We start from the raw sequence: 14,477 nt of genomic DNA, 5'->3' as shown, positions 1-14,477 counted from the left end.
AAGTATTTGTGAAGAAGAAAGCAGTGAAAGTGAAGAAGAAAGTGAAGATAAAGACTTGGGCTTAATAGTAAGAAAGTTCAAAAAATTCATAAGAAGAAAGAAGGCCTTCCCAAGAAAGAAGTTTGGAGGGAGAAATGATTGGAAAAAGGAAAAAGAAAAAGAAAGAGACCCAATCATATGTTATGATTGCAAGAGACCGGGACACATCCGCTCCGAATGCCCTCAACAGAAGAAGTACTATGGAAAGAAAAAGAAGAAGGCGTTAAAAGCGACTTGGGATGATAGTGACACATCCTCCTCCGAGGAAGAGAAGGAAGAAACTGCCAATTTGTGTTTCATGGCATTCGACGACGATGAGGTATGTCAAAGCTCAACTACAGATTTTACTTTACAAGAATTATATGAAGCTTTCCAAGAACTCATGAATGATTGTAGTATGTTAGGAGTAAAAAATAAAGAACTAAAGGCCTCCAATCAAAAACTAAAGGATGACATTAAAAACCTATTGATTGAAAAGGAGAGCTATGAAAATGATAGCATCATTGACCTAAAGGATAAAAATTCAAAACTTAGCATTGAAAATAAAACGGCAAAAACACTCATTAAGGAATTAAATCTAAGAGTCAAATTCCTACTCAATAGTAATACTTCACTTGCACAAAATGTCGAATCCCTTAAAAATGATAAGGAAGAATTAGCTAAAGAAAATTTGGACCTTAAAGATGAGCTACACAAGTATAAACCAATTGTGCAAAAATTTACACATAGCTCGAAAAAATTAAATCTTATTCTATCCAATCAAAGAGCTGTTTTTAATAAAGTCGGATTAGGATACAAAACTAGCAAACAACAAAAATATCTAAAGAACTTTTTTGTAAAAGCAAAAGATGTCAAAACTGAAAAACCTACATGCTTTTATTGTGAGAAAAGTGGACATAAAGCTTATTCTTGCATTCAAAGAAAGATTCAAACTTATAAGAACACACTTGTAAAGGGTAAAAACACAACCAAAAGGTGGGTGCCTAAGGGAACCAACTACACTAACCAAGAAGGACCCAAGAAAACTTGGGTACCTAAGAGCTTCACATAATTATTTTGCAGGTATGCCTTGCAGCCGGGAGCAAAAAGAGAATGTGGTATCTTGATAGCGGTTGCTCAAGGCATATGACCGGTGACAAGAGCCTTTTCGTCACTTTGAAATCAAAAGAAGGAGGAGTAGTCACATTTGGAGACAATGCTAAAGGTCAAACCATTGGCGTTGGTAAAATCTCCATATCACCCTCCTCATTTATTGACAATGTATTGTTAGTTAATGGATTAAAACATAATTTATTAAGTATAAGTCAATTTTGTGACAAGGGCTTTAAAGTGTCATTTGAATCTTCCCTATGCATAATTAGTAGTCCAATTGACAATGAGATCATACTTATGGGACATAGGCTTGGAAATGTTTACATGGTAGATCTTGATGATCTCACCATGAAGGATGGCCAATGTCTTGTAGCCATGGATGTCAAGGTCAATGAGACTAGCTGGTTATGGCATCGTAGGTTAGGGCATGCTAGCATGGATTTAATTTCTAAATTGATTACAAAAGATCTAGTCAAAGGACTACCAAAAATAGACTTTGAAAAGAACAAAATTTGTGCTGCATGTCAACTAGGGAAACAGACAAGAAGCTCTTTCAAATCTAAGAACATAGTCTCAACATCAAAATCCTTAGAACTAATTCACATGGATTTATTTGGACCCACTAGAACTGCTAGTCTAGGAGGTAAGAAGTTTGGTCTTGTAATTGTTGATGACTTTTCACGTTTTACATGGGTTTCATTTCTTGCCCACAAAGATGAGTCCTTTCCCGCTTTTATCAAGTTTCATAATAGGATTTCAAATGAGCCTAACCTTAAACTAAAAGCAATTAGGAGTGACCATGGTACCGAGTTTGAAAATCAGTATTTTGAAAAATTTTGTGAAGAAAACGGTATCAATCACAATTTTTCGGCCCCTAGGACACCCCAACAAAATGGGGTGGTAGAAAGGAAGAATCGCACACTAGCAGATATGGCTCGTACCATGTTGTGCGAATCGGATCTACCAAAGTATTTTTGGGCTGAAGCAATCAATACTGCCTGCCATATTTTAAACCATGCTTTAGTTAGATCTATCTTAAAGAAAACACCTTATGAGTTGTTGAAAAATAAAAAGCCCAATATAAGTTATTTTTATGTTTTCGGTTGTCGCTGCTTTATTTTAAACAATGGAAAGGACAATCTAAGTAAGTTTAGTGCTAAATCAGATGAGGGGATCTTTTTAGGTTATTCCTCATCTAGTAGAGCATACAGGGTCTTCAACAAGAGAACTCTCGTTATTGAAGAATCCATTCATGTTGTTTTTGATGAAGCTAATGGAGATTCTTCTAGAAAAGAAGAAGATGGTGATGCAGGTATACTTGAAGACAGAATGAAGGAATTCTCCATACAAGACAAACAACATGAGGATGAAATCAAAGAAGATACAATTCAGCAAGATGAAGAAGATCAACCCCCAGCGAGTAATCAAGATCTTCCTAGGGAATGGAGGTATGCACATGGTCATCCAAGGGATCTAATCCTTGGTGACCTTTCACAAGGGGTAAGGACAAGATCCTCTTTAAGAAACACTAGTAATTATCTTGCATTCATTTCACAAATAGAGCCTAAATCACTAGAAGAAGCCGAAAAAGATGAAAATTGGATAAATGCTATGCAAGAGGAATTAAACCAATTTGAAAGAAATCAAGTTTGGACTCTAATGAAAAGACCCCCTAATGTTTCAATTATAGGCACCAAGTGGGTATATAGAAATAAACTAGATGAAGATGGAATAGTAATAAGAAACAAAGCTAGGCTAGTAGCCAAAGACTACAATCAGGAGGAAGGCATAGATTTTGATGAAACTTTTGCTCCTATTGCCAGGTTAGAGGCTATTAGACTACTTTTGGCATATGCATGCTTCATGGATTTCAAACTCTATCAAATGGATGTAAAAAGTGCTTTTTTAAATGGTTATTTAATGAAGGAAGTTTATGTAGAACAACCTCCAGGTTTTGAAAACCACTTACATCCAGATTATGTTTTTAAATTGCATAAAGCATTGTATGGACTTAAGGAAGCCCTTAGGGCGTGGTATGAAAGATTAAGTAATTTCCTAATTGAAAATAAGTTTAAAAGAGAAAATGTTGACAAAACACTCTTCATTAAAAGAAAAGGGAATGACTTATTGCTTGTGCAAATTTATGTGGATGATATAATTTTTGGTGCTACTAATGATAGTCTTTGTCAAGAGTTTGCTAAGCTTATGCAGGGAGAATTCGAAATGAGCATGATGGGTGAGCTCAACTTCTTCCTTGGGCTACAAATAAAACAATCAGAGGAAGGCATCTTCTTCAGTCAGTCCAAATACATCAAGGAAATGTTGGAGAAGTTCAAGATGAAGGATGCAAAGGAAATCAGCACACCCATGGGCTCAAGTTGCAAGCTTGACAAAGATGAAAAAGGTAAAAGTGTAGACTGCAAATTGTACAGACGTATGATAGGGTCTTTACTTTACCTTACTGCTAGTAGACCAGACATATTATTCAGTGTTTGCATGTGTGCTAGATACCAAGCATGTCCTAAGGAATCACACTTGCAAGCTGTTAAAAGAATATTCAAATACCTAGTAGGGACATCTAATGCAGGTTTATGGTATTCTAAACAATCTGATTTAAACTTAATTGCTTATTCCGATGCTGATTTTGCCGGGTGCAAACTCGACAGAAAAAGCACAAGTGGCATCTGTCAATTCTTGGGTGCTAACTTGGTTTTTGGTTTAGCAAGAAACAGAATTCAGTTGCCTTGTCCACAGCTGAGGCTGAGTACATTGCAGCCGGAAGCTGTTGTGCCCAAGTTCTTTGGATTAAGCAACAACTTGAAGATTTTGGTATCAAAATGGACAATATTCCAATTAGATGTGATAATACAAGTGCAATCAATTTAACAAAAAAATCCTGTCCAATACTCTAAATCAAAACACATAGAGATTAGGCATCACTTTATAAGGGATCATGTGTTGAAAAATGATGTATTGCTTGAGTATGTATGCACTGAAAATCAATTGGCCGATATCTTTACAAAGTCCCTTTATAAAGATAGGTTCAACTTTTTAAGGAATGCCTTGTGCTTGTATGATCCTAGCAAGTAGATTGAATTTGTAATGCAAGCATGATTTGATTTCAACACTATAGCTTAAATGATTTAACTCCTCAAACATATGCAATGCTTTGTATGCTCTAAAGATAAATATGAATGCTACTCAAACTAATAATACACTTCAAGGTCACATATAGGAAACCAAGTACCTAATGAGTGAAAATATGAATCTATCAAATTAGATGACGAATTGTTTGACTTTTCGGAGGATAGTTATCCCCCTTGGACTCTTCATAGAGATATTTTCAGAGCCTATTCCATAGGCCTTCGAAATTTGGTCAAACATTCCTCATTTCAATATTGATAATTCAAAAATCATTGTCAAGCTTTTATAGGATGTATTATTAAAGGGAAGGATCACAAGCAAGGTCACTTTATATTCGCCAAAAGAAATCAAACTGATCATTAAGGTTGAATAAAACGAATTGGAAAAAGATTGGGAACCTTCTGAAATCTTTCAGTGCCGGAGACGTCTCTGGCAAATCGCAGAGACGTCCCCCCGACGAGACGTCTCGCATTAGTCGCGGAGACGTCTCGGGGACAGAATGAATATTTTTTTAAATAGGCCGAAACAGCTCGAGCCGTCCCGAGCTGCTTTCCATCGTCCCCAACGAAACCCTAAACCCTAGCATCCATCTTCTCTCCACCACAAATCGAACCAAAATCACTGCCCATTTTCCTAGATTTCTGATCAATGGCACCTAAGAAAGCTAGGCGTAGTGGTGGGAGGCATCCTAGGGTGGCGAACGACGAGGAACGGAGGGAAGAGTCCTCCGCGCCGTCTCCTCCGGTTGCTCCGCCAACCGTGACTCCCTCCTGTGCGAATCGCACAGTAACAACAGGTAGGCACATAGATTTTCATTTCTTAGCGAGTGAGGGGTTCTCTATTGGAGAGAGACTCCGTGCCCAAGGTTGGGAACACCTATGTTCCCTAAACATGTCTACCTATCCCTGCCTAATGAGAGAAATCTTTAGTAATTTGGCCTTAGGGAGCTCGGGGTACACCGGGTATGTCCGAGGCACATTGGTAGAAATCAATGAGGACATTTTATCTAGTTTGTTACAAATACCTAAGTACGGTGAGGCTCCGACCTCACATCCTCAAAGGGAGATTGCTTTAAACCTAATTCTAGGTAGAGAGAACTGCGGTCCTTTTGACATAGTTAAGTCCCAAGACCTCAATGCTGAAATGAGACTGCTCTTGAGCATAATTAACAGGGTCTTGTTCCCAAAAACCGGTCGCTTCGACTTTGTTTCGGAGCGAGATTTGGCCATTATGCACCACATCCTGCTAGGGATTCTCCTAAACCTTCCTAGGCTCATGTTGAACTACATCTCAATATGTCATAGGTACTCCAAATTTAGCATACCGTATGGGATGGTCTTCACCTTACTTTTCAAGCACTTTAAGGTTCCTATCCCTGAAAATGAGCAAGAGAAACCCTTGAGAAACACTGACTTCTATAACGAGAGCACACTACATAGGATGGAGTTTCACAAGAAAGACGGGTCTTGGGTTAAGGTCTGTAAAAGAAAATCCCAAACTGTAGAGCCTGAGATCCATCATCAGGAGCCTGTCCACCTCTCTCCTCCACATAGCCCTATACCCTTTACTGATCATATGGAGAGCTTTCCTGATGTACCTTCCAGCTCGGCTGGACCATCCACTTCCATGCCTCCTCCTCCAGCTGGTGGATCGATGCTCTTGTCAGATGAGCAGATGCACACCCTAGCATCCATGGTGTGCCAGCAAATGAGGAAAGAAATGAGATCAGTGGTTTCTGCTGAGATAGCTCCCATCCGCACCTCACATGAAGCACTCTTAGAAGAGTTGAAAGAAATCAGAACTCAAATGGAAGCTATAGGGTCAGAATTGGTTTGTGTGGCATCAAACCAAACTAGAAGATCATGTGAGATACAGGCTGAATTGAAGATCATATCGGATGGTCTTCAAGAGCTGACGAGCCCTGAAGGCAATTTGGGCAGTGTGGCTGCCCAGCTTCGAGGGAGGATTGATAGGGCAACCCATAAATTTGAAGCATTAGTGACAGCACTCAATCAATCTCAGGGAGATAACTTTAGAAGTCTAATGGATGCAATAAATAGGTTTGTGGAGGCTGCTGCTGGGGCTATTGAGCGTGGTCGCCGGTGAGGCACTTTTTGTGGACATCTAGGGTTCATCTTTTTGTAAAACCCTAGGCTTATATGAAACTCTTTCTTTTGTATTAGCAATCAATCTTTGTAATGGCTTCAAATGATTGTAATACTATATGAATGTCATAACCCTTCTTTTTGAATCTTGGAGTATGTTTCTAATACTGTGATGTGCCATGGAAATGTCATAACGTACCTTGAATGTTCAAACTTGACAATGTGCAACCATTTCACTATTTTGCCAACTTGACAATGCATATGAAACAGGGGGAGCACAACTTATAATAATTGCATTTAAAAGGTCTGAAATGAATTCCAAAACAAAGGGGGAGTAAATTTCACCTTTCCAAATTATTAAATGCTTCATGGTAATATGAATGCTGAATTCTAATAGGCATCGCGTTTTAGGTACCTAAGGAAAATTTGTCCCCTTCATTGTTGATGACAAAAAGGGAGAGTAGAACCAATATGGAATGCAAAACGCAAAATTTACACTCATACTTGAAAGTTGAATTAGAATCAACAAAATGAAAAGATAAAATTGAAGAATATTGTCCTTATGGAAAAGAAAGGGGGAGTCAAAAGTATTTGGCTTTTGATTGTCGTTAGCATCAATATTTCATTAATTTACACTTTAACTTGATGCAAATCTAAAAGTGATAGATGATATGCCAAAATTGCTCAAAGAGCTACTAAGATCAATACTTATGCATAAGGATAGAACTGACAGTTGACTATATTGAATTATGCATACTGTATCTAGCTCTAACCAAAACACAATACTTGTACATCTGATCAAATACTGTGTATATGTTTAATTTTAAATTTTGCATATACTCAGTGTTTTGTCATCATCAAAAAGAGGGAGATTGTTGACCTCCTAATGGATTTTGATGAATACAAAATACTAGAGTATAATTCCCTTTATATTAACAATTTACTTAAGCATTTTAGGTGTTTAACTAAGAATATTGTTAAGAATTGTCAAGGCATGTTCCCATATTTTTTGGAGAGTTTATTGAAGATCTTTGAGATGAAGAAAATGGATCAGGGGCAGCCGAGACGTCTCCGGTTTGTTCCAGAGACGTCTCTGGCACGTAGAGAAGAAACTGGGACGTCTGGAGACGTCCCCGGCACCTGCCGAGGCGTCTCGCAGGGTCGGAGCCGACTCCCGGCTTTTCGGAGTCGACTCTCTCAGAGACGGCAGAAAGGCCGATTTCAAGGGATGCGCGCGAGTCGTCTCCGAAGGACGCGGAGTCGACTCTCTCAGGGATTCCAGAGGACCTGCTTTTTCGTTGAGAAAACATCGGAGCCGTCTCCGACGTCGCGGAGTCGTCCCCACGCATAAAGCACAAAAATCCCGAGACGTCCCCCGAGGCACGCGAGCCGACTCTCTCAGAAAAACAGAAAAACAAGAAATCGAGCTGTTCCTCTTCGGAGTCGTCCCCAGAAAGCGCCGAGTCGACTCCAACATCGTCAAAAGATTTTTTATACAGCCGAGACGTCTCTCGTTCAAGCAGAGACGTCTCCGGAATGCCTGGGACGCGACTGACACATTTTTGCAGGTTTGTTTGAAATTCTAACGGCTATATTCTTGTGTCTAACGGATCTATTGCTTGTAGGAGTATAAAAAGGAGCTTTTAAGTGCCTAAAAATATCTTCTCACCAACAAAACATAAGAGCATTCAAGAGAGAAGAAAGAAAAAGAGTTACAAGGGAGTTAGTGCTTTCAAGAGGAGAAATCAAGTGCATTCAAGTCTTCTTCATCTGATTTCGTGCTCATCTACTCACTCCCACTCGGCAATCAAAGCTCACATTCAAGCCAACGTGATCCACATCGGAAGAACCACCATCATCCACGCTTTCAACGGCAAAGAGGGTTCTTCCGGTTTTGTTGTTCTTCATCGTTTTATTTGCTTTCATAGAAGCTTTTAAATTCTTGTAAAACACTTGAATATTGTGCTTGTTCCAGTCAAGGGACTTGGAACAAGGGTTAGGCGTCCCAAGCCTAGGTTAAATTGGGGGATTATAGGGTTCGTTGTTAGTCCGGGGTAAAACAACGAGTTGGGTAGTTCACTCGAAAAACTACCGGACTGTAATCGCTGATTATAGTGGAAAATTCCCAAAGGTGTTTGGGGAGTGGATGTAGGAGCAGTGAAAGCTCCGAACCACTATAAACCTCTGCGTTTGCGATTGACTGTGCTTACCACTTTAATTTTACTTTTGCGCATACACTTGTGTGTATTGTTTAATTAGACAAAAATTTTAAAACACCCAATTCACCCCCCTCTTGGGTGACCATCTCTGGGCAACATGAAGGAGAGTGGATTTCGAGTTCTTGGAAAAGGAAAACTTCCCACAAGGGCAGAATCTAAAGGATATGGGTTGGGAATACTTATGCTCCCTGAATGTGCCAACCTACCCAGACTTGGTACGAGAGTTCTACAACAATGTTAGATATAGACAAGGACAGATCTCGTCCAAAGTAAAAGAAGTCCCTATCTTAATTACTGAAGAGATTCTTAGAGATACTCTTCGAATTCCAAATGATGGAGAAAATAGAGATCACCTAGAAAATAGGAATGAAGGAATTTGTACCATTCTGAATAGAGAAGTCACAGAAGATTGGACTGAGATCAGTGCCAATCAACTGAATGCAGAGATGCGTCTACTGCATCACATGATCAACAAAATGTTCTTCTCGAAGACAAGAAAATTTGATCATATTTCAGAAAGGGATATACTGGTAATGCACCATATTATACAAGGACTCCCACTGAACCTACCCTGCCTGATGCTTAGATACATGGAAGCTCAAGAACAGAGAAAAGGAGCTTCACTTCCTTATGGTATGGTCTTAACTCAAGTCCTCTGTAACTTCAATGTAAATCTAGAAGGGGAAACCAAGAAAGAATTATTGTCTTCTGATGTTTACAATGACAAATCACTGAAGAGGATGGGATTTGTCAAATCTGAGAGAAAATGGACTCATAAAGGGAAAGAATCTCAAGATGAAAGTGGTCAAGACACTCCTACACCACTAAAAGGCAAAAGAATCCCTACATAAGCACCTCGAACAGAACCTCCAGTCAGTCAGCCTCCTCCAATACAAAGGCCATCAGATCCTCCACTCAGACTTGAGAAATGGCAATTAAAATTTATTGGAGATAACATTATAAAAGCAATGTTCAATCTGGAGTCTGCTGGAATTCAGTTGTTGACCTCATTTGACCTGATAAAAGAAGTAAAATCTGAACTGCAAGGACTGAGGCAACTAGTAGCACCAAAAATAATGTCATCAACATATATTTGAGCAATCAAGATATCAGAATCTTTCTTTTTGATAAAGAGAGTTTTATCAACATTTTTTCTTGAAAAGTTACTTTTTATCAAAAAGTTATTGAGCCTTTCATACTGTCAACCCTAAAGGATGAATTTTGATGATTACAAAACACTTAAGATCATGTTGTGTACTAATGATATTGGCCTAATTGTGAAGATTTCTAAGTTAAGAAAAATCAGAAGGAATGAAACACTGCAAAATCATAAGTTCTTCGCAAACATCTCATTGGACATGTTCCAAAAGAAAATGATCATAATCCAATCCATGGAGATCAGAGATGAAGTCTAAAATTTTCTGTTTGAAAAACTTGAGTCAACCCCTAAGCAAAAAGGACAAGTTTAAGTTGATTCTGATAAGTTTTATTTAAAGAACACAGTCAATGAGTCGACCCCCGCAAAACATAAGTCGACCCTTGTGTAGTTTAAAGTAAATAGAAAGTTTTTACCGCCTGAGAGAAGCTTGAAGAGTCGACCCTTGTTCAAAATGAGTCGACCCCCGAAATTGAAGAGTCGACCCTTGCATTTGAAGAGTCGACCCCAGCTCAGTTTAAGCGACAACCGGAAAATTATGGTATGAGCCGTTCTTGCATTTAAAGAGGTAGCTCCTGAAGACGATAAGTCGACCCTTGTGTTTAAAGAGGCGACTCCTGATGAAGATGAGCCGACCCTTAAGAATTAAGAGTCGACCCTTTGAAGATGACCCAGCAAAAGCTTTCTCCACATTTTGAAGTGCCGATCCAGAATGAACATGAGTCGACTCCTGAGTTATATGAGTCGACCCTTGTATTGCTGGAACCACAACGAGAAGCTGTGAACGACTTTTGTCTTCTTCTGTAACAGAAAAGATTCTCATCAGAACGGGAAGAAAGGAATTCAAATCCCGCCGAAGAATTTGTCTATAAATACGAGGGAACCTCAGAATGGAAACAACAAGAAAAGAGAAAAGATTCTATTGGAACATCCTTCCACAGCTAACTTCTTCATTAGCTTCAGCTTTTACTTTCATTGATTTATTCTTTATATGCTCTGAAGCTTTAAGTTTTCTAGTTACAGCATTCTTTTAGTTGGATTAATTGCTACTGTAACAGTTTCATTGATTTGAAACTTGTAAAGGCTCTTCCATGCCTTGATTGGAAGTTGCTGAATTGGAAATATTCAGCAAGGGAAAAGTTTCTGGTTGGTTTATATGAAAATCAATTGGGTTGTTTGTGAGCCCGGGAAAACAAACGGTGTAAAGTTTTTGGTTGGTTTATCTGAAAACCAACTGGGTTGTTTGTAATCCTGGAAAACAAAAGGTTTTCAGTTGGTTGTCTGAAAAACCAACTGGGTTTTGATTGTGAGCCCGGAAAACAATCAGGCTGTAATCTGCTGGGTTATAGTGAAATCTCAAGCTAGGCTTGAGGAGTGGACGTAGGTGCTGGGAGTGCACCAAACCACTATAAACCTTGGTGTTTGTGATTGTGGTTCTTCTCTTCCTTTTCTCTGCATATTCCTAACTGCTTTCCTAACTTTATTCACTGTCGTATTTGTGCAATCTTATTTCCGCTGCTGAATCTATAAGATAACAGTAACTCATACTCTCCATACATTTTAACTTTAATTATTTTTTAAAGAGTCCCAATTCACCCCCCTCTTGGGCTGCACCTTTGGGCAACACATACCATGCTCTTGGTGCTTGTTTTAAACCATATAGTGCTTTGTTGAGTTTGTAGACATGATTTGAAAAAGTATGGCTTTCAAATCCAGGTGGTTGTTCTACATATACTTCTTCAGTAATATAACCATTTAGAAATGCACTTTTGACATCTATTTGAAAGAGTCTGAAGTTCATGTAGCAAGCAAATAATAATAGTAATCTTATAGCTTCTAATCTTTCTACAGGTGCAAAGGTTTCATCAAAATCTATTTTCTCTTCCTGATTATATCCTTTAGCAACCAACCTAGTTTTATTTCTTATTACTAATCCTTTCTCATTAAGTTTGTTTTTGAAAACCTATTTAGTTCCAATTATAGAGTAGTTTTTAGGTCTTTTAACTAAATCCTAAACATTATTTCTTTTAAACTGATTAAATTCATCTTGCATTGTCATTATCAATTACTGTCTTGTTCAACTTCTCTAATATCTTTTGGTTCAGTTTGTGAGACAAAGGCAATATGATTAATGATATCCCTAACAAAAAATCTAGTTTTAAAACCTTGAGTGGGATCATCAATAATTAAATCTTTGGGGTGATGGGTTGCATACCTCCATTCTTTTGGTAGGTCATGCTTACCTTGCTGAATTTGATCTTGATCATTTTTCTGTTCTTCATTACCCTGATTTTCATTTTCTAATGCAGAATCATCTCTTAGGGTTAAGTCTCTAATTCCTTGATCAAGCTCTTCTGCACCTTCATCGGCATCTATACCCTTTCTTGATGAGAGGTTATTAGTTTCATCAAAAATAACATGAATTGATTCTTCCACAACTAAAGTTCTTTTATTGAATACTCTATATGCTTTGTTTGATGATGAGTATCCTAGAAAAATTTCTTCATCAGATCTGGCATCAAATTTTCTTAAGTTATCTTTTACATTATTTAGAACATAACATGTGCAATCGAAAATATGAAAATATGCAATATTTGGTTTTCTGTTTTTCATGAGTTCATAAGAAATTTTCTTTAGGATAGATCTAATGGTAAACCTATTAATGATATGACAAGCTGTGTTGATACAGAAATATTTAAGCAGATTACTATCACAAAGCATTATCCTTGCCATTTCTCCAAGGGTTCTATTTTTTTTTCTACAATCCCATTTTGTTGGGGTGTTCTTAGTGCAGAAAAGTTGTGTTCAATTCCATTTTCTATGCAGAATTTTTTAAAATCTTGGTTTTCAAATTCTATACCATGATCACTTCTGATTTTTACCGTTTGTAAACCTTTTTTATTTGAGATTCTTTTATAAAGTTTTGCAAATGCAGAAAATGCTTCATTTTTATGTGTCAAGAACAAAACTCATGTAAATCTTGCAAAATCATCTACAATCACAAAACCATAACGTTTGCCTCCCAGGCTTATAGTTCTAGTAAGTCCAAATAAATCCATGTGCAGAATTTCCGAAGGCCTAGTGGTGAAAACAGCATTTTTGGATTTAGAGGTTCTAGTTTATTTTTCTAGCTGACATGCATTGCACACTTTGTTCTTTTCAAAATTTAATTTAGGTAAACCCTTAATAAGATCTTTCCTAATGATCTTTGAAATTAAGTCCATACTAGCATGAGCAAATTTTCGGTGCCATAACCAGCTAGTTTCCTTAGTTTTCATCGCTACAAGACGTCATATTTTTTATGAAAATTTGATCTAGATCTACCATGTACCCATTCCCATGCCTATGTCCAGTAAAAATAATGCCACTGTTATGGGGTTTAGAGATTAAACACATAGAGGATTCAAAGGTTACTTTATAGCCTTTATCACAGAATTGACTGATGCTTAGCAAATTATGTTTTAGTCCATCAACTAATAAGACATTTTCAATGTAAGAGGATAGGGTGATTCAAATGTTACCTATACCAATTATTTTACCTTTGCCATTATCATCAAAGGTAACCATTCCCTCACTTTTCTTTTCAAGAGTGATGAACTGAGTTTCATCCCTTGTCATGTGTCTAGAGCACCAGCTGTCCAAGTACCATCTTTTGTTGGATCCTTGGGTAGCTAGATACACCTGCAAAACACCAATCAAATTTTCATCTGAGATACCCAAGCTCTTTTGGGTCATTGCTGGTTAGCAATAATAGTTCCTTTTGGAATCCAGATTTTTTTAAAAGACATGTTGCTAACAAGATTGCAGGTTTTTAGATTACAAGGTGTATATTATAGTGTGTTTTTGTTGAGTCTAAATAGAATGGTTTCAACATACACAGATGATAGATTTTTAGGGATGTTTTTAACAGATTTCTGTTTCTACTTATCAGATTTGCAGTGAACTATTTAAGGATTAACAAGGGAGGATTTAACAAACGTTTTTGAGTGTTTTTTGTTTGGTCCAAGGATGATATCTCAAACCAGCCTTCTCAAACACAGCTCTTTGATTATCTAGAATTAAGTTCAGTTTTTCAGAGTTGAGAGTAAATCTTTCAACAAAAGGTTTTAACTTGTTAATCTCTTTGGTTACCTTTTCATTAATTTCTGAAAGCTGCTCACTATTTTTCTGAATTTTAATATTGCTTTCAATAAGAAGTTGATTTTTCTATTTTAGTTCTTTATTTCTTAAAATAAGTTTTTTGTATTCTAAGAAAAGATCAGAAAATACATCATGAAGTTCTTCAAATAAAAAGTCAATTTGAGTTCCAGCACATACCTCATCTTCGTGTGCCATAAAGTATAGAAGTGCAGTTTCTTGTTGTTGCTCTTCTTCTTCAAAGCTCGTTTCGTCACTGTCACTCCATATAGCCATCATGGCCTTCTTTTTATACTTTTTAGGAGCCTTTTTGAGTAGTAGACATTCAATTTTAAAGTGACCCGGTTTCTTACATTCATAACAAGTCACTTGCTGCTTTTTTTCTTTTTTCCTACTTTGCTCCCCCTTGATCACTGGTGCTTTCTTGAATCCAGATTTCTTCTTTCTGAAGAACTTTCTAAATCTCCTTGTGATCAAGGCCATTTCCTCACTGTCTTCAGAATTAGAACTATCGCTCTCATTTTCAGCTTGAATTGACTTTAGAGCAATGGTTCTGCGCTTCTTGGATTCATCCTCTTCTAGGCT

The 14,477-nt window shown here is 37.6% G+C and overlaps 1 protein-coding gene across 1 annotated transcript in view; it reads left to right on the top strand.

Moving 5' to 3' along the window:
* The window catches only part of LOC149768548 (uncharacterized), a 35,324-nt gene extending 25,874 nt beyond the window's left edge, over window positions 1-9,450 (top strand). The window contains exon 3 of the mRNA XM_089930287.1: window positions 8,810-9,450. Within this exon, the coding sequence (XP_089786413.1) occupies window positions 8,810-9,450 (641 nt within the window). The remainder of the gene's footprint in view (window positions 1-8,809) is intronic.
* Window positions 9,451-14,477: the final 5,027 nt, after the last annotated feature.

This window comes from Phoenix dactylifera, chromosome 1 (genome assembly GCF_051530095.1).
Source record: "Phoenix dactylifera cultivar Ajwa chromosome 1, Ajwa_hap1_PhDact_Kaust_v1.1, whole genome shotgun sequence".
Classification (NCBI taxonomy): domain Eukaryota; kingdom Viridiplantae; phylum Streptophyta; class Magnoliopsida; order Arecales; family Arecaceae; genus Phoenix; species Phoenix dactylifera.
This window is presented reverse-complemented; position numbering and strand designations above follow the sequence as displayed.